The 21,076-nt window shown below is 44.9% G+C and overlaps 1 protein-coding gene and 1 long non-coding RNA gene across 2 annotated transcripts in view; both read right to left on the bottom strand.

Annotated features, from left to right (window-relative positions):
- LOC132426062 (uncharacterized) overlaps window positions 1-1,549 on the bottom strand; it is a 126,718-nt gene extending 125,169 nt beyond the window's left edge. The window contains exon 1 of the long non-coding RNA XR_009519583.1: window positions 1,184-1,549. This is a non-coding gene — a long non-coding RNA (uncharacterized lncRNA). The remainder of the gene's footprint in view (window positions 1-1,183) is intronic.
- Window positions 1,550-3,282: 1,733 nt separating this feature from the next.
- Window positions 3,283-20,618, bottom strand: QDPR (quinoid dihydropteridine reductase). Its single transcript, XM_060012773.1, has 7 exons — window positions 20,421-20,618; window positions 18,072-18,164; window positions 14,260-14,356; window positions 11,942-12,082; window positions 7,574-7,682; window positions 6,468-6,551; window positions 3,283-3,962 (listed from the first exon to the last, which is right to left on the bottom strand). Exons 1-7 carry the CDS (start codon window positions 20,517-20,519, stop codon window positions 3,857-3,859), a joined length of 729 nt encoding a protein of 242 aa, XP_059868756.1. The 5' UTR covers window positions 20,520-20,618; the 3' UTR covers window positions 3,283-3,856.
- Window positions 20,619-21,076: the final 458 nt, after the last annotated feature.

The raw sequence follows: 21,076 nt of genomic DNA, 5'->3' as shown, positions 1-21,076 counted from the left end.
ACATCACCACCGGGATAGGAAAGAGCAAACCTGTAAGTCCAAAACTACATTCCTGATATTCCCGGCAAAACTTGCTCTATCCACAGCCTTCTCCATCACATTTGGCAAAAAACTCAATCCTTCCTTCTGCTTATGTCAAAAACCTTGGGAGTCATCTCTGACTCTTCTCTCTCACCCTCACATTCAGTCCACCAGGAAATCCTGTTGACTCTACCTTCAGAATACACTTTCCTCTCACCACCTCCACCGCTACCACCCTAGCCACCATCATTTCTTGCCGGGATCATCACAACAGTCTCAGGATTATCTTCAACATAACAGCTGGAGCAATCTTTTAAAATATATCATGTCACGCCTTTGCTCAAAATCCCCACAACGGCTGCCAAAAGTCCAAGCCAAAGTCCTTAAAATGCACAGCACCTCACATTTTCCATTTTCAAACTGTGCACCAGGCACCCCCGGGAATTCACAGGGTCACCACAGGATAGTTTCCATCTCCTAGGTTAACACAGCGATATCTGTCCCACTGTGACTATTAGATTGTTAGGATCTAACTATTTATAAAGCCACTGTTAGGTATTTCCTTTGATGTAGGGGCACCATGAAAAATTGCTAAGACACTAATGGCACCACGGACCTAGCAAGTTTGGGAACCTCTGTGCCACGCAATCACGTCTCCGGTCTCATCTACAACGGTCCTTTACTGACCCTACTCACTCCACTCCAGTCCCCAAGTTCTCCTTAAGCTCCTCAGCCATACCTGGCACACTCATGCGGTGGGGCTTTTGTCTAAAACACTCATACTTCAGATATCCAAGGGGCTAACTTCTGCACCTCCTTTAAGATTTGCTCAAATGTCATCTCTTCAAATGAGGTCCTCCCTCACTGTCTTAGTCAGCTCTGGCTGCCATAACAAAATACCACAGACTGGGCAGCCCAAAGGACTGAACTTAATTTTCTAGAGGTCAGAAGTCCAAGACCAAGGTGCCAGGTGATTTGTTCTTATAAGGACTCTCCTGGCTTGCAGATGGCCACCTTCTCACGTGTATCTTCACGTGGCCTTTCCTTGGTGTGTGCACTGAGACAGACAGAGAGAAAGCACTCTCTGGTGTCTCTTCTTATAAGGACACTAATTGTATGAGATCTGGGCCCCACCCTTGTCACCTCAATCAACCTTACTTACTTCTTTAGAGGCTCCATCTTCAGCCACATTGGGGCTTAGGGTTTCAACATAGGGATCTGCAGGGGGGACACAAACATTCAGTCCATAACTCTACACTGTCTGAAATTGCAACCTCACCTCCTCAACATTCCTTAACCCCCTTACCTTGCTCTTCTTTCCTCACAGTTCACACCTTTTTCACGTACTCTAACTTATAATCAGGCTATATTTCATTGTTTATCGTGTCTGCCCTCAGCGAAACTCTATTGAGGGCAGACAGAGGGCTTTGCCTACTCCATTCACTAGATGTCATACATTAGCGCCTATTACATAGCTGGCACTCAAAACTTACTTGTTGAATGACTGGCTAAAGCATAAGAGAAAAAACATCCCACCTTCCTCATACCTGATCCCATTGCATTCTCTTGGCATGTCACCAGATGGTAAGGCCTAAGGAAAGGAAAAGAAACACATCTAAATAATCAATGATAAGGTCTGGTTTCTAAATGGAATGAAAACATCTCCTGAAATTAATTGTATCCTCAGCAAGTCACTTAACTTATGAGACTGTTTCTTCATCTGAAAACGGCAACCATCTATCTCAGGTATTTTGGGGAGGATGAGATGGAAGAGTGGGCATGTGAGGTGCTGTGACTTCCAGCTGTACTGCTCTCTGGCTGGGGGTCTTGGGCCACTCGGGATGCTACAACGAAATACCAAAGACTGGATGGCTGGTAAAAAAAAGAAGTTGATTTCTCACAGTTCTGGAGCCTGTAAGTCTGAGATCAAGGTGCCAGCAGGTTTGGGTGAGAGCCCTCTTCCAGGTCACAGACTTCTTATTTTGTCCTCACTTGGCTACAGGGCTAGGGATGTTGCTGGACCTGCTTTTAAAAGGGCACTAATCCTATACATAAGGGCTCACCTCCCAATGGCCCCACCTCCTAACACCATCACATTGGGCATTAGGATTTCAAGATATGAATGTATGAATTTTGGAGGGGACACAAAACATTCAGACCACAGCATTGGGTGACTTTGAAGAAATGAGTCTTATCAATCAGAGCTCACATCTTCTTTCCTATAAAAGTTGGATAATATCTCCTTGAAATGCAGTGTCAAGAATCAAAAAAGACTCCTCAAATAGTTACACACAGAATTACCAGATGACTGAGCAACCCCACACCTGGGTATATATCCAAAAGAACTGAAAAGAGGTACTCAAATACCTGTACAGGAATATGCATGGCAATAGTATTCACGGCAGCCAAAAGGCAGAAACAACCCAAACGCCTATCAACAGATGAATGGATGAATGGAGTGTAGTATATACAAACAATGGAATATTATTCAGCCATAAAAAGGAATGAAGGGCTAATAGCTGCTCCGAAGTAGATGAACCTTGAAAACATCCTAAGTGAAAGAAGCCAGACGCAAAAGGCCAGAGAGTGCATGATAGTATTTACATGAAATATCCAGAACAGGTAAATTCACAGACAGAGAGCAGATTGGTGGCTGCCAGGGGCTGGAGACAGGGGGAATGAGGAGTGACTACTTAGTGGGTATGGGGCTGGATTTTGGGGTGATGAACATGTTTACAGAACACTGTGAACAGACTAAACGCCACCAATTTTTTCATTTTAAAATGGTTAATTTTATGTTATGTGAATTTTACCTCAATAAAAAAATTTTTTTTTTAAGAATTGAAAAAGAAAACACATGGTAAAAGCCTTTATGAATAGCAGCCATCTAGTGACTGGGTTCTGGGCTTAGTTCTGCCACTTACTGGCCATAAGGATGGAAAGTCATTGCTCTGGGTCTCAGTTTCCTCATCTGTAGAATGATGGGGTGCACTAGACCACTAATTCTCAATCAGAACGGCCGGTATCATTCACGTGGGGCACTGCTTCTACATACACAGGGCCACCCCCCCAGCTTTCAGATTCTGATACGCACAAGAAGGAAATGTGCCTCTGTCACTGTGCTGAGAACACTTACTTCAGGATTTGAATCCACCCCCCTTTCCAAGAACATCAGGCTAAAGACCACTAGCAGCCTATGATTCTAGTACCTTCATCTATGACTGTTTATAAGGTGCGTTTTGATTAAAGAAGACAACACAGTAAATGAAGTCCATTTATTAAGAAGATAAACTCCAAACAATCACAAGTAGTTCTCTTGCGTACTTGGCAAATGCACAGGACAAAGGTACCTTAACAGAGTCCACGGGATTTTGCTTACACTACAGAAGGAGTTCTATGGCAGTTTAATTCGAGGCTACAAAAACTACGGCTGTGACATAAACGTAACGTTCAAAAATAACTCAGGGTCCAAATGTCCCTGACCCAACAAATCTCTGAACTAGTCAGGTCGACACAGCCACTGGCAGGGACACAGAAACAGAGCCTCAAAATCAATTCAACATGACGCTGAAGCGGAGGGGGCCGTCCTGAGACCTCCTCAATTCCGTGGTTAACACAGACTGACAGTGCTATCTATCTGTGGGCTCCACATGTCTTTATTTCACATAAACCTGTTACCCTGTCCTAGGAGAACAAATGCACATTAGATGAGAGAAAGATAGGACTCACTGTCTCGTACCACGAACAGGATTACAGAAAATGCAAGGCCGGATGTGGCCATGCTAATAGATTAATGACTTTTCTGACAGGCACCTCACAGGCAATGAAAGGTAGCTTAAAAATACGCTGGGGTAAGCTCCGTCCTTCCCTTTGTGGTTACCACCTGGATTAGGCTTCCTGAGCTTGGTCGGTTTTTCTCTGTGATCCAGTCATGGAAGGTTCTAGAACAAAGAAGAGAAGCTTTACATTTTAAAAGGAAAAATCTGGACACATGCTTAGAGTCACATTACTGGTTGGGCGGGTGGGGGGTGAGGGCACAGCAGCAGCTGTAAAAACGCCTGTAAGGTCTCATGGACACAAACCCAGGTCCCTGATGATTTCAGAACTTTACTCCTAATTCCTGAGTGGCTAGATTTGGCAAGGTTTTCCTTTTGCTATTTTTCTGCATTGTTGGAATCCTTTATAACACGGTGGTACGATTTTATGTGATTAAAAATAGATTTTAATTAGTGCATTCTAAGAGACAGACATGGGCACAATACTTGACACTTAGCTTATATCACTTCCCAGAATTTAAGAAGAAAGAGAAAAAATTTATTATTTCTTTAACAAAGATTTATGGAGCGCCCACAGCTGTGCCAAGCAATGGGAAAAGATGAAAGAACAGACTATTACAATAAAACGCATTCGGTGTTGGAATGGGGCATTTAATAACCAACTCTGTGTGGGGAGGGGCAACCAACCGTGCCTGGGGAAGACGGGAGACCTCGTCTAAGAAGAGAGGAATGAAAAAGGGCACAAGGAATTCACAAGGTTTAACAAGTAGCTGATCACTTTTTAAATATTTACTCTCGGTGCTGAGTATACCATCCCCTCCAACAAACCCCAGGTGGGACCTTGGCCCTTCCTTCGCCAGAGAACTCGCAGGAGCTCCCGGGATCTTTAATGCTGATAAGCAACCTGTTGGACCACAGCTGATGTTCAGCTGTCCAGTCATTCGAGCTCCCACTCCGGGGGTTGAACACGTGAAGGGAAGTCACGCAGGCTCAAAATCCCAACTCCCTAAAGTACTGTCATGTGTCCTGAGTCGTCTCTGGGGGCAGGGCTCAGGGCACAGTTCTGAAGGAGACCAGTCACGGCTGGATGTGCAGAGGCGTATGTGTTACTTAGGCAGGTTAATAAATGGTCTCACTTCTCCCTCCTCCTTGCCAGCCGTCTGGAGTAGGTGGGAGAGAACGCCATTCTAACCATGGACAGCCGAGAAGGTAACGTGCTCACAGACGTTGCAAAGCCAGCTTTATGTCAACTTGTCACGTGAGTTTTCAAATACCACAAATGGGTGAGCATGATTTCTGGGGCAAGGCATGGCTGTCCCAGCCCACCCTCTGTCAGTTGTGGCCCAGCACTGGATTACACACATGGCCCCAGATGTTCCATCTAGGGTCCTGGGTCAATGCCTCTGTCAGGAGGCATTGCTGGCAGTAGTGGCCTTTAAAAAGAAACTCAAATGCAAACACCATTCAAGAGTTGTTCCTTCCACAACTTCAAATTTTTTTTTCTTTTGCAGATCCAGCATTAAGCATGATACCCGGTAAAGACAGGAGTAACTGTCGGGACAGTGGTTAAGACCGAGGGCTCCGCAGCCACACTGCCCGGGTCAGATCCTGGCTCTGCTGTGCGACCTTGGGCAAGTTCCTTAGGCCCACACTCCCCATGCCTCCGAGCCCCCAAACCTTAAATAAAAGACGACGGCACCTCCCTCACAGACCTGCTATGAGCATTTAATAAGATCATGGTTATGAAGTGCTTAAACAGTGCCTGGCATATAAGTGCTATGTAAGTGCTTGTTCCAAACACAGAAGTCCCAAATAGCTCCCAATTCCATTTAAATAAGATGTAACCTCAGGCCAGAAGCAAGCTTCTTCTCAGCCCAAGCTTTCGAAATATCCTGTGCAAACAGCCGTCAAAGCGGCTCAGACACCGGCTCTGCTGGGCGAGTCCGTCCCCACTCCACGAAGGCAGGGCCTGCATCTTATTCCTCATCGTCCCCAGGCCCAGCAGAGTCCCTGGCCCGAATGGGTGCTCAGTGAACACATGCTTAACACATGCTTAACACCCCCCTTAAATAGAGGAGAGCGGGAAACTGAGATCTAGGCAAACACAAAAGAGCTCACTCTCTCTGTGACCTTGTAGTGCCACCCATACTCACAAAGGGCTGAATATGATTTCGGGGACAAAGGATGCTTCCTGTGGGTTTGTGGCTTGGCACTAATTCAGGCATGTGGGCCCAGATGTTCCATCTAGATCAGCGGCAGATTCCATGCAGCTACTCCTCTTTAACAGACAGAACACGGTTTACAGGCTCCAGGCTTACCCAGCCCTGCTACGGGTCACACACAGTGCTGAGACCTTGGCACACACTTCCACGTCTTACCCTCCCAACAATTATCACTGACCCCCATTATATAGACGGAGAAACTGAGGCCTAGAGCAGTTAAACAACGTGCTCAGATTGGCCAGCTGGTGGGTAGAGGAGCCAGGATTCAGGTCGGCACCATCAACCCCTCCACCCCGTGATACTGACAATGAGGTGCAAGGTGCCCTCGGAGGTCAGGTCCTCAGGAACCACCCAAGCTGATAAGCCAAGATAACACGGGCCTGTCCTTCCTCCCACAAGAGGCAGAGAATGGAAGCTGCTGAGTCACTGAAATGACTGTGATACTCACTCGACCAGGAATTCCAAGGGTGTCCAGGAGCTGAAGTCGGCCTCAGGCATTGATTTCCTGTTCATCGGTGTGTCCAGGGTAACCCTGCGAGCACAGAGATAAGCGTGTCACATGTGCCTCCCCCTCAGAACAACAGCTGCCCGGCCCTCCTTGGCCGGGAAAGTATGTGGAGAGATCACACGAAGATAATCAGAGAGAGGCCAGGAAGCCGTCCACAGTTACAGAGATCACATCCCAGTCTGACTCAACCAAGCGCTTCAGAACTCACCCTTCAGGCAGACAGGAACAAAATGAAAGGGCCATGTTTTGCCTTTTTTCTAAAACACCGTCTTTACTAAAGTAAACTGTCCTGCTGTTTATGTCTCCATTCACTCCCTAAAATGTGGCAGACTCATTTCTCAGGTTTTTTTTATGTGTAATCATAATATTCCTTTAACTATGGGGAAAAGACAGCCTCATCCTTCATTTTGTGGCTGTTTTCCATGAAATCTTCCAATTTTCAGCAAGGGAATACAGAATTCAGATATGTATGACTTTCCCAAGAAACTTCAGGCCTCGGAAATCATTCAAAATAGCCGTGAGACCAAGTCACAGAAGCCCACAAATGAATATGTGGACAGCCCAGTCCCCTAGCAGACAGACATCCTCTTCATAGGAGCACAGCTAAGAGACAAGCCATTTCATCCTGGAATCCCTCCAGAAACGTCTCCCCGTAGTTTCCCATATTCTTCCCCAGGCTCCCCCTCTCCCATCCCACAAACCTAATACAGTCTCTCTTCTACACCGACCTTATAATGACTTGAAAGACAGAACTACAAATAATAAAATTAAATGTGTAAACTATTTTTTAACAAGGAGGGAGGGAGGGACAGACAGAGGGAAGGAAAAAAAACAAGAAAGAGGCAAGAGAGACCCATCCCATCAGCCAAGCAACCATTCTGGAAAGCCCAGGACAATCCAAAACCTGAACAGGTACCTTCAGGGCCTCTGGTGAATTTCAGAAGCCAAGGTGACGGCACACACGCACCCCCGGTGCAGAGTGACTCTAGGACACATGTGAACTCTCAGCCGTGGGGCAGAGGTGGGGGAGACTCCCCAGCACTTACGGGAGCACGGCGATGGCAGCAGACCCGGACGGCATGCCGCTGTCCTTCCCGGCCAGGCTCTGGCAAAGCTGGTGAACCGCACCCTTGGCCATGCCGTAGCCAATCATCCCTGGGAAATAAGGAGAAAGCATTTCAGTGACCACTGGCCGCCACTGGTATGTCCAAAGAACACCACGCCAGGGTCCAGAAGAGGACGGGAAAAGAGAACCAGGGACGTCCATGGAGAGAAAGTGGAAGGGATATAACCTTCTATTTGCCTGGTACTTAATATTTATCACAGAAGCCATGAGGTTAATCCTATTTTTATTGCTAAGGAAACAGAGGCTCGGACAGGGTGAGTAATATGCCCAGGCTCACACACAGACTCGCACCGAGGCCAATGGAGAGGTTAAAAGCCAAGCAAGAGTTCTGAACCCCTGTATCGACAACTGCTTGTGAGTAGCCTGCACACATCCACCCTGGGTGCCCAATGGGTCAGCAAAACCGAGCAGTCATTTGAAGCGCAGGCTTTAGAGTCAGGCTGAGCAGGTTCAAAGCCCACCTCTTCCACTTACCACTAAAGAAATCCAGGTGGGTTCTCAAAACCTTTCTAATCCTCAGTTATCCCATCTGTAAAATGGGGATAAAGTACTTAATTCTAGGCTCAGGACAGGGCAGGACTTCCATAAGTGTTTCCCATCAGATTAATAGAAGTGCTATGGCCTGGAGTCCAACTCCTTGTTTAAAGTATACCATCTGGGGAAATTCCTTAGTGGTCCAGGGTTAGGACTCCACGCTACCACTGCATGGGGCACAAGTTCGATCCCTGGTCCAGGAACTAAGATCCCACAAGCCACGCAGCACAGCCAAAAAATAAAAGAATAAAGTATACCATTTGAGCAATTGTGACATATGGGCATACAAGCTACCTATTAGCCTTCCTTTCCTCCCATGAGTCAGCAAATGCTTGCTAACAGAAGTAAGGCATGCCTTCTTTTATTGAAGTACAGTTGATTTACAACGTTGTGTTAATTTCTGCTGTGCAGCAAAGTAATTCAGTTATACATCTATATACATTCTTTTTTTAATATTCTCTTCCATTATGGTTTATTACAGGAGGTTGAATATGGTTCTCTGTGCTTCACAGTAGGATCTTGCTGTTTATCCAGTCTATATATTGAATACAATAGCTTATTAGGACAGGTTTCCGTCTGAACCCCCAGACACATGGCAAGCGAGGTCTCTCTCCTCTCCAAAGTTCCCCACAGCACTCAGCTGTAGGTGCACTAAATGCAGTTATCACAGTAACAAAGAATGGTTAATTGCTGTCAACACCCCTCCACCTTCAGAAAACCACTACTTCCAAAGGTCAGCAGTGCCCTTAAAAACCCCAGCAGGCATGCTGTTTAAAGAATAACAACTGAGGAGGCATCAGAGGTCCAGGGGGAGGTGGGGCTCACAGCCCAGCCAAGAAACCAATCACTGAACCGCTTCCACAGTAACCTCAAATTGCAAAAGAGGGTCAAGGTTTCAAAAAGTTATTTAGAAGTACAAGAAGAATATTTCACCAAACCTGGCTTCTCTGTTTAATTAGAGGCAGGAGGCCAACAATGGCAGGAAGATCTAATAGTAATTAAAATAAACCAGTGCATGAATCTCATTCGTTCAGCCCCTGTCCCCAGCAAACTCCTAGGACTCTCTCTTCATTCCACTCAAACAGCATGAAAGCAGGGAATCGGATGAAGAAAGAAACAAGCAGCCAGCAGCCAGCAGCCCTAATGGTTTAATTCCACAGAATTCTACACAATGCGGGTAAGGGCATCATTGGCAAGATATGGAAAAAAATGCATATCATTAAGAAGATAAAAACTGTCTTTCCAATTACAAAATGATCAGTGTAGTCCCTAAGGACTGATTTCCAAACATAAAACACATCCTTAAATGGTAAACAAAAGTGATCACCATCACTTCCATACAGTTTATGCTCCAGTGGACAGTCTACAAATACAACCTTCGACATAGGAGGGTGAGGGTTTTCTCAGTATCTTTCCAAGTGAAAAACTTTCTTTTTTTTTTTTTTTTTTTTTTTTTGCGGTGTGCGGGCCTCTCACTGTTGTGGCCTTTCCCGTTGCAGAGCACAGGCTCCAGACACGCAGGCTCAGCGGCCATGGCTCACAGGCCCAGCCGCTCTGCGGCATGTGGGATCTTCCTGGACCGGGGCACAAACCCGTGTCCCCTGCATCGGCAGGCGGACTCTCAATCACTGCGCCACCAGGGAAGCCCCAAAACTTTCTATTTTTGAACAACTCTTCTTGGGTTTGAAGGACTCTTAAGCCTGCTCATCACCTGCTTTCACAGATTTCCCCCATATTTTTCTGGGGTCCAAATCAGTTAAAAGATTTCATGACTCAAATAAGTTTAACAACATCTAACTAACGAGCTGAAAGATGAACAAATTTATTAACATCTGAAGCAAGAGTAACTGAGCAAAAGTAAGTCTGGAGTAAATAATAATAATAGTTCACATTTACTACTGACCTAATACCTTTTCTAAACCATTTACATCCATTAAGATGTTTACAAGTCACAACTAACCATATAAAGGAGGTATTACTATTTACCTTCACTTTACAGATGACAAAACTGAGGTTCAGAGAGGTTAAGTAACTTGCCAAATATCGCACAGCAACTAACTGGCAAAACCACAATACAAAACCAACCCATGTAGTTCCAGATCCCATAGTCTTAATCAGTATCTGAAACTATAAGCAAAGAATGATATTTACAAACCAAAGGCAAGTAGAAGACTCTTTTGTCCTTCAGAAAAATTACTCTTTCAGTCCTAGGGTTTTTTTTCAATGTCAAGCTATTACTCATTTCTCTATTTACTTTCTAGTACCTCTGCTCTATGTCACCTCTAATAAAAATCAGATCTTAACCCAACTAGCATCTAGCATATGCACAGCTTTAATCATTGCAATAGCCACGGACTTGTAAGATCACATACTCTGAGAAACTTGGTAAGAAAATGAGTGGCAAGAAATTATTAATTTGTAACAGGCTCACAGTTAAGTTAGTTACATTAAAATCGAAAAAGGTGCTCAAGGTTTCCACCACTTACTAAAGAGATCCCAAAAAAGCTCCCCCCCCCTTTTTTTAAGAAGAGTTCAATGTAGGTAGTCGAGATAAGACAGTTTCTGCCTCCCTGTGCTAACTCCCTGACCCCCTGCTTAAATTCTCTTAGCCCGATCTCAAAGGGAGAGTGACGGGTTGAACTGTGCCCCCCAGCCAAACTCAGATATTGAAGTCCTAACCCCCATACCTCAGAATGTGACTGTATTTGGAGATGGGAGGTAATTAAGTTAAAATGAGGTCATTAGGGTGGGTCCTAATCCAATATGACTGGTATACTTCTAAGAAGAGGCAATTTGGACACAGACAAACACAGAGGGAGGACAATGCAAAGACACAGGGAGAAGACAGCCATCCACAAGCCAAGGAGAGAGGCCTCAGAAGAAAGCAACCCTGCTGACACCTTGATCTTGAACTTCTAGCCTCCAGAACTGTGAGAAAATACTTATGCCACCCAGTCTGTGGTACTTTGTTATGGCAACCCTAGCAAGCTAACACAGGGAGTACAAAATGCAAAGGGAACTTGGATCTGCGTGATGTAATGAAAAAGCACAGAATTTAAAAATGATCAGGGTTTCAATTCAATGTACGTTTGCAACTTATGTTTTGCATAACCCAGACAAATTACTTACCCTCTCTAAGTTTTAGTTTCCTTATCTGTAAAATGAAAAAGATAATAATGACCTCTACCCCAGGATTAAATGACTATATATAATAAGACTTACCATGTGCCGGGCACTTTGTACATATTAATACCTCTAACACCCTATAACTACCTTCAAAGTAGATATTACTGTCACTACATTCCAATTAAGGAAACTACAGCAGAAATATCGTCAAAGAGAACAAATGATTGTTCTAGGCCACACAGCTAGGGTGAAGAATCTACCTCAGCGTCTCTCGCTCTACAGCTCACACTATCCTTGGGACACGTGAACACAATGTGACTATTACCTAGCTGATAGCTACTGCAACACCATTCATTCCCTGGGTGCATCACAGATAAATAAACAAGATGAGGGGCTGCCAGATTACAGCGGTCCTTCACCACCGCGAACATGAGGACAATGCAAATGAAAAGATCAGGAGTTTTTCCCCTAAAAAAATTTGGGCCTAAAAGGAAGCAAAATCTATCAAACTGTAAAGCACCTGAGAGGGTAAAGGGCTTTAATTGTCCTCATCTCACGGAAGTGTCCAGCAACCCCAGCAAGCAAGTATTAGCATTCCCATTTCACAGACAGGGAAATGGAGGCTCACCTGGAGTCCCATCCAGGGCGGCCTTGGCCCCTGCTAAGGTCAGGAGGCCTCCTTCTTTGAGGTGCTTGGTGGCCAGGTGGCTGGAGATGGTCGACGTCCAAATGCTCTGCTTCCACATCAGGTCACAGTTTTTAAAGAGAGCTGAGCAAAGAAACACACGAGGTGAGCGTTCACAGGGAAGAAAATGACAGGTGAGCTCGGCTCATGGCGCCCGACACTCCAGGAAGCCCTCACAGCCACTCTGTGTCTACAAGGAGACCTAATACAAACAGCCCAGGGCTTGCGGTCAGAGACACGGGTTCGAATCCAGGCCACGTGATCACCTGAGTCTCAACTTCCTCACCTGTAAACTGGTAAACGTCAGCCGATAAATGAGGACTGTTGACAAAATATGCAGGACTGGCTTTAATTCAAACATTGTCCTACTTCATAAAGGGCATTAGATCTATAATTAGAACCTATATACCTAAGTCAGGTTTTATCTGTGATGAAAATCTCAGGGACTATTACCATCTGGACATAAAGAGGGCTTTTAGGGAGCTACATTTTTTTATGGCTGAAAGTTTAATGTCAGCTTTAAAGACGCTTTCAAAGAAAGCTGAAATAACAACCATTTTGCAGTTGTTTTAACCCTCTGGCCTTCCAGAGACGTGAGGAGGAATAAGTGGTAAGGAGTGTCACATCACCAGCTGAACAGTTGTCCCCTTCCTCCCTCACAGGACACACAGAACCCAGTGAAGCTGCGCCCATGACCCAGAAAGAGAGACCTCCTGATACAGGAGGAGGGGTCTTCAGTAGGTGACAACCAAGGTACTGCATTTCCCTGCTAAAAAGAACTACAAAAAAAAGAAAAAAAAGGATGGACCCACTTCTTGTTACCAAAATACACAAAAGGCCATCAGGGTGTTTTGCCAACTCGATCACCACACAAAATACCAATTTCCCATTTAAGTGTGGTTCACAGAAAATCAATTCCTTTTTAAATGGCTTTGGCTGATAAATGTAGAAGGAATGATAGAATTAGAAAACTACCATTTTCCAATCCCCAATGGGATGACTGACTCAGGTAGAGATTACCAATGGATGCTTATAACCATTAGGTTTTGGGAATCTGGGGTTCTCAAGGTGTTTGGGAACAGGATATTCATACACGATGCCCAAGTACCATCCCATAGGTCACTTATAATTGCAAACAGAAAAATGAACCTTTATGATGGAAATCTATCAGCTTGCCACCTTAACCAAGCATGAAATTTGGCATCCCTCTGGATGGAGAAGGCCACGTGACATGGTAAGCTCCCTATGTGATGCAGTGTGAAGTCCACATCACTCAGGAAGCATTCTCACCTCAAAATATTTAACCTGAATCTAAGCAAGCCTCTAGACCTACCTTCCAGTTCACAGGAAATACCAGGGACAGAGGAACAAGGTAAATGATACCTTAAAGAAACAGTTTGACAAATTCAGTGTGGGTGACAGTCTATATGAAAACTGCCCTGGACCTGCCAAGTCTGTCACAGGAAAAAAAAAACCATTCTAGATTAAGAGACTAAAAACAACAATAAAATGCAGTACATAAACCCTGACTGGAACAAATTTAGAGAAAACAACTATGAAAGATATGGAATAAACTGAGGTGATCAGAACATGAGCTGATACTATTAATCTTATAGAATCACTGTTAATTTTCTTAGGTATGAGAATGGTATTTCGATAATGTGGGAGAACAGCTTCATCTTTGGAGGCGCATGTTGAAATATAGTGAAGTGTCAAATTACTTTCAAATGATCAACAACAAAATACACACACAGAGGACACACATGTAAGAAAGCAAGAGAATGCAAGTATAGCAAATGTTAACAAGGACTGAATCTAGACGGAGGACATAAGCGTGTGCGTTGAACTGTTCTTTCAACTTTTCTGTATATCTGAAAATGTTCATAATAAAAAATGGAAAATATACTCAGCTTTAACAAAAGCTCAGTTTTCAGTCCTTTTGACCTTCAGAATGATCTCTCCATTCCATTCACATCCCCCAACTCCCAGTAATAAGCCCTGAAAGACTGGAGTAGAAACAATGCTGATTTCATTTCGTCTCCTTTTTAAATGTCAATCTCAAGGTCCCTCTGCCCTAACCCCCTTCTATGGGAAGTTTTTTCTTTATCTGTAAAACAGGGTGTTGATCCCTACCTCAGAAGCTACGGTAAAGCTTCTGGGAGACATACAGGAAAACATCTGACCTGACACATAGTATAGACCCATCCCCACGCACCTGGACAAAGAGAAGAGCAAAATGACTAACTCAGAAAAGGACTCACACTTGGACTTGGCATTGCCCCCAGCCCATCCTCCAGCCACACAAAGGATCGCGTCCACCTTCTCTGCACCCAAGAGCTTCCCAACCTCAGCCGTCACCTGAAATAAAAGGGTTGGGAAGATGCACAAACAGTCAGGTAAACCGCAGCAGGCTGACATCTTTACAGTCACCTCTATTTATTTTTCACTTCTTTTTAAGTCAGTTCACAGTACCTGGCAATTAATACTTTGAAAATAAGATGCAGGACCAATTTATAATGGACATTTGGATAGTGAAGCTCGACTACATTTCAGTGTGAGCTTTATAAAGCAACCCAGTCTTCTTCTGAACATCTAAAGGGTGGAGACATATGCATCCCTGGAATAAAACAATAAATAAAGTAGGAAAAGTTTTTAAAAAAAATCACCTAGGGCTTCACTGCCTACAGCTAGCCTTCTGGTATACTTCTTTGCCGACTTTCTTTGCAAATCACAGAATCATAATCTGAAATAATCAATTCCACTCTCCTTGGAATACAAGTATCCCATTAACTGCAACTCCAAGAAAAAAAAAAGCCAAAGAGAAATTATTTTTTTTTAAAAAGCAATAAAAAATAGTCGACAGCAAAATGTTGGTAAATAATGAGTACATGGGGGTTCATTTTAATTCTCTATTTCTGTCTGATTAAAATGTTTAAAGTGTTGAAAACATATACATGTCCTTTTGTTACAATTTATTAAAACAAAAGTCTGACAAGACAGACAATCCTGGTCATTACCCATGACCCTTTTCCATGTTTTTCTGGAAGGCATCTATGCTCACCACTATACCATATTTTTTCCGGAATGGCTGAAAGGACCTCTCAATAGCTTTGTTAAGATCAATCTTCTTAAGACTTAACACAATGGTGTTAAGTGTAAATGGTGTAATTCTCCCAGCAGTAACATTTCAGTCTCTGACTGCTTTCCCTAACTATTTCCGAGCCTTAAATTACTTTTTCAAGGGACTTCCCTGGCGGTCCAGTGGTTAGGACTCCGCACTTTCACTACGCAGGGCACAGGTTCAATCCCTGGAACTAAGATCCTGCAAACCCAGCCAAAAACAAAAATTACTCTTCCAAAGAGACTGCATTAGCAACGGAAATCAATCTTTCCTCTCCGTACATTCTATACCTAAAGCTTTCATTTTAAGATGATTTCTGAATATCCCTTGGCAAGTATCTCACCTAATCCTGATTTAGCTTTTGTTGACCTTTTGCCTGTTACCCTGGTTCCCCGGCTGCCCCTCCCTTGATTTCTAAGCCACACCCTGCTGCCAAGAGCCCAGATCCCAGCTGCAGGAAATTGGATCATTTCCCCTGACCTCTGTACAGGCACACAACCTGTGCTCTCTACTTTTTAGGGAAGCACGGAGCCCGTACCAACAATGCACCTGCTTGATTTGTTTTTCTACAACCTCTGTCTTTTATTTTTATAATAAAATTAAAATGAGGCATTTTAAAACTCCTTCCCCTTAAATTCTGCTTTCTGCCCAACAGTCTTCTAAAGATTTAGTACTTCTCTCACTTCTTCATCTTATCACTGTCATCGTGAATTTCCAATCCAGGGGCCAATTTTACGTGTATTAGGATTGAACTTCCTCTTCTGGAGCTTTAGAAACAAAAACTGGATGTCATGTTTTTGTCCAGAAATTCTTAATTGAGTGACTGGGGGATGAGAGAGTCTCCTACAGGAATGGTTAAAGATTTTAAAAGCTAAGCTTATAATAATGAAGGCATTTCCCAATCTTCATCGTAAAGATGCACTGTATGGTCAAGACTCAGATGAGGACAACTTCACATTCAAAAAGGGATACAGACATCAGAAACCTGCAATTAAAGGAGCAGGAGAGACCCTGATTACAGAGAACCACGTCTGGAGGAGCTGCTGCTATCCAAGCCCAGATGCCTTCCTAGCATTTGCTTTTAGTTTTCATTACTTTATTCACATGAAGCTATTTTGCTGAGAATCAACTTAAGGTACAGTTAAGAGCACAGACATCAACCCCCCACTGCCCAGGTTCAAATCCTAGCTCTGCCACCTAATAGCTTTGACCTTGAGCAAACACCAGGGACTTCTATGCCTCAGACTCCTCATTTCTAAAAGGAAGATAAAATGAGAAACTGTTTTACAGAGATTGAGTTAATGCAAACGCAAATACGGCACTTAGTATGGTATCCAACACACAACGAAGCCACGTCAAGTTTTACTATTAGGTCCATTAAAGACAATAATATCATTAAATATAGGAAACATTGAGAGCATATTATAAAAAGTAAGGACAACAAAAATCTACATTTTGGAATAAGTCAGCTGGGTTCCTATATTCTAAACTATGTCAAACTGATGCTTTAGGAAGAGCAAATGAGCAGTTACAGTATAGTCATAATTTATGTGGGTTTTTGCGGGGTGGGGGGGTTTGCCACACTGTACAGCATACAGGATCTTAGTTCCCCAACCAGGGATCGAACCCAGGCCCCCTGCAGTGGAAGCGCAGAGTCTTAACCACTGGACTGCCAGGGAAGTCCCAGGGTTTTTAAAACATTTTTAGATTTATACATGTATATGTTTGGAGAAATGGACTGTCAGAAAATATAACAAAATATTAACTGCATCGTGAGAACAGAAATGATTTCCTTCTCCTTCTTGCTTTACTGTATTTTCTATATCATATATGCACTACTTTTAAAATTTTTAAAATTTGTTTTAAGAAACAGCTGAGGGTTGGCATGAGAACCATATAAAGCACATCCTCATGCAGCTGGTGGGAACAGCTCTTTCAGAAAGGCAGAACCGCTTAAGAGCATCTCAGATATTTATACCAAGATATCCATCAAATTGTTAACAGTGCTTCCTTCTGGGCAGGGAGAGGTGACACTATCACAGAGAGAAAGAGGGGTATTTCACAATTTACCTATATATTTGTATAGTTTTGTTTGACTTCTTATTTTACAGTAAGCCTATAATTTTTTTTTTTTTTTTTTTTTTTTTTTTTTTTTGCGGTACGCGGGCCTCTCACTACCGTGGCCTCTCCCATTGCGGAGCACAGTCTCCGGACGCGCAGGCTCAGCGGCCATGGATCACGGGCCCAGCAGCTCCGCGGCATGTAGGATCCTCCCGGTCCGGGGCACGAACCGGAGTCCCCTGCATCAGCTGGCAGACTCCCAACCACTGCGCCACCAGGGAAGCCCAAAAGCCTATGATTTTATAATTAGAAACAACCTGCTTTGTTAGTATTCTTGCTTTGAATGGGGGGAGCCCACTTTTTAGAATGTATGCTAAATAAATAATCAGCGATAGAGACGAAGAAGTTCACCACAGTATTCTTGATAATGGTAAAAAAAAACCTTGCAAAAAACTTAAATGTATAATTAAGTGCAAACTAAACAAACTGTGGCCAATCCACACAAAGAAAAATTACATGTCAACACGGGTTTTATTAAGTGATCTGAATAAGTATCTAAGTTAAAGGTTAAGTTTTTTAAAAAAAGCTGACCATGACATACAAAATACGAATTTATTTCAACTTGTAAAACTAGTAACATATAGTATGCATAGTTTGTAAGACAAGAAAAAGGGCCAAAATGTGAACTAACTAGTGAGCTAACTAGACATGAATTATGGGCTATTTATCTTTGTGTTTTTTTTCATTTTTTCCAAATTTCCCTCCATGAGCACAAATGGCTTTCATAATTAGAGAAATAATACCTGAAAAAAAGGAAAAGCACACAGCCGGTGGAACCCTATCCCCAGCGTTCCCCTACCACATGCGCGGTAGGGCCTTCCCTAGACTTACCTGGTCAGCCTGCTCCGTAAACGAGTCTGTCATTTTAACCAGGACGCTGGCACTGGCCTCTTCATTCTCCACGACGTCGATGCTGGCGACCCACTGGATCAAGGAGAAAACAGCTTCGGTCAAGAGACAGTCAGTTGTTAAAGATCCATGCCCAGGAACTCGGGGAGTGGAGGCACATAAGAGGCTTTACGTGAACACCCCCTAGAGAAAGGATCTAGCAACCGACCTCTTGCACTCTTTGCAGGGCATCTGGCTTCAGCCAGTGTACCCCTCACTGAGCCCCAGGCTAGCCCATTCTGCCCCCAGACACCTCTTCCTCCTCCACTCTCACCTCTGAAAGCCAAACCCTGATCGTGCAGAGACCCCCTAGACCAGGGGTCTGCAAACCTTTTCTGTAAAGAGCCAGAGAGTAAATATTTTAGGCTTTGCTGGCCATACAACCTCTGTTGCAACTACTCAACTCTGCTATTATAGCTGGAGAGCAGCCACAGACAACAGTAAATGAATCAATGAATGAGCGTGGCTTCTGTGCCAATTAAACTTCAGACACTGAATTATGAATTTCATGTAATGTTCACATGTCACAAAATATTACTCTTCTTTTGATTTCTTTTCAACCATTTAAAAATGGGGAACTATTTCTAGCTCTTGGGCTCTATGAAAAAAGGTGTCAGGCAGGATTCAACCCACGGAGAACTGGAGTTTTCTGACCACTGTCCCAGAGCATAAAGGGATGACTGTGGGTTCAGAAATCAGATCAGGCTTTGAATCCTGGTTCTGCCCTATAGCGGCTTTCTCGTTCACCCACTCTGCAGAGGTTCCTCACCTGTAAAATGGGGGGTTGTCAACAATGAACGGTGTTAGTGTGAGAAGTAAATGAAATGTAAGATTCTACAGCTGCTGGCACAGGTGACACATGGTTCTTACTCAGAAAGCTCCAAGGTCCGGGAGTCTGAAGGTCCCAGAGATAAGCATGTCCACCACAAGCTTTGAAGAACACAGCATCCTTTCAAAACACTCACTACTTCTGTGTCACAGCCATGGGGGATACTGAGACAAAGAAAAGGTTCTATCCCCGCCCTCCCGGAGCCCCCAGGAAGAAAGGCAGAGAAAGACAGGAGAGTCACAGGTAAATCATCCCCGCAGATTCACCAAGTCAAAGGGCCAAAGTGCCCGCACCGGGAGGAAGCACAGCCCTTGTATCTATAATGTAGGTGGATACAGGAGCCCTGTGTTAAAGTTACAGGAAAGAGTAAAGGAAACTGAGAGTATGTAGGAGCACAGTGCTTGGCCTTTGGCTGGCAGTCCTTAAGTGTTCCCATTGTCACCACCATCCACGGCTGCAGACCTGGGAAGATACCCTAAGACAGGTAAGTGGTGGGAAGGTGATGTATTTAGAATCCTTCAAAGCATATTCCTATACCAGACTGTGAGTAAGAAGAAAACCCTGGCACCCTTTCTCTCTGGTCCCAGCGCACCCTTGCTCAGGCTGCTGCTAAGTAAACACCCACGAAAGCTCCCCGGAGTGCGGTCCCTGAGTAATTAACAGCTGCAGCAAGAAGAAACTGTGGGCTTGCGCGCGGAGCCCTGTGGCTGCTGGGGTCAGGGTCCCTGACCCCGCCACAAGCTCTGCGACAACCTGGTCTCTTCCTTGCTGCTTTCTGGGGAGCGGCTACTGATTATGCAAAGTAGTAGAAGTAATCTTTGCAAAACAAAAGGCATTTGCAGGGCTTCAAAGTATCACATATACCGGAAGCAAATGGAACAGAGGTATATATCAATAATATATATGTATATATATCAATAATAGCTAACATTTAAATAGCTTTTACCACGAGTCAAGCAATTTACAATTTATGCACAACGACGCCATTCATCTCATTTAATCTTCGTAACTCCCCTAAGGGATAAATACTATTATTATCCCCATTTTACGGATGGGGAAACTCAAGTTCGCTGACGTTAAGCAATCCGTTCATGGTCATAGGGCTAGTAACCCCAGGCAAGCAGTGTGATTCCAGATCCTTCCCTCTCATTACCTCTTCCTCCGTCTCTGTTCTCTCGAGTCATGCCAGACTTTCCGGGCCTGGAAGAGGCCGACGGAGCAGCCGCCGCATGCCCCCGAACCCTTCTCCTTGGAGAGCAAAGGCCCTGCACCTCGGGCCCCGGGGTACGCACGCACTCGGAGACAGAACAGACGTGTAGACGTGTGCATACATGTGCAATCACCCATGTCTGGGGGGTGTTCGAGGGCCCCCAGCTTCCTACCAGACCGCGCTCCGGCGCTGCACCGGCACGCCCCTCTGGGCCCCAGTCACCACGGTGCCCGCCCGGAGCCCGCCGAATTACCCAGTTGCGGGCGCGGAACGCCTGCACGCATCGGGAGCCCAGCGCGCCCCGGCCGCCGTACACCAGCACCCGGCGCGTCTCCCCTGCTACCGCCGCCATCCCGCTCCTCCGGCTCGGCTTCCGCTGCTCTGAAAGGCCCTGAGCACGAACGTGGCGCTCCGCCCCGGCCGCCTACCCCGCCAAGAGGGACCGCGCGTCTGCCGCTCCCGCAGCCGAGCCCGCTGCCGCCGCCTAGCGCGCAGCCACACTCGGCGAGCAGGGCCGCGCCCCCTCATCCCCCGCCCGCTGCCCCGCCCCAGCCCCAAATAAACACCCACGCACGGCGAGAAGTGATCTCGAAGTGCCGTTTCGTTTTAGTGTGCACAACAAGCCTATGACAAGTTAGGAAACTGAAACAGGAGAGTCTCAGCCGCTTGCCCAGAAGAGTAGGAATTCGAACCCAAGTCTTTAACAGGGTTCTGCCTAACCACACCTCCATTCAGCCTGGAGGAGCATGGGCTTGTTGAAGATCCGTCGATTCCCGCAGAATTTTTCGAAAGATAACTGCTTAACCCCTAAAACACCAAAAATTGACATAGGTCCATCATTTGGGGCAGAGATAGGATGCAAAGGTATTACACATGGCCTGCCTTCTCAAAGCGTGCTTCATGTTACAA

The sequence above is a fragment of the Delphinus delphis genome, chromosome 5 (genome assembly GCF_949987515.2).
Source record: "Delphinus delphis chromosome 5, mDelDel1.2, whole genome shotgun sequence".
In the NCBI taxonomy this organism is placed as follows: Eukaryota; Metazoa; Chordata; class Mammalia; order Artiodactyla; family Delphinidae; genus Delphinus; species Delphinus delphis.
Note: the sequence above shows the minus strand (reverse complement) of the source record. Positions and strands in the feature narration are given on the sequence as shown.

Coding starts and splice junctions, on each gene's coding strand:
- QDPR (XM_060012773.1), bottom strand. CDS start 20,519: ATGGCGGCGGTAGCAGGGGAGACGCGCCGGGTGCTGGTGTACGGCGGC. Junction 18,165..20,420: donor CGTTCCGCGCCCGCAACTGG/GTAATTCGGCGG, acceptor TCCTTGATCCAG/TGGGTCGCCAGCATCGACGT. Junction 7,683..11,941: donor CGCCCTGGATGGGACTCCAG/GTGAGCCTCCAT, acceptor CTTATTTCCCAG/GGATGATTGGCTACGGCATG.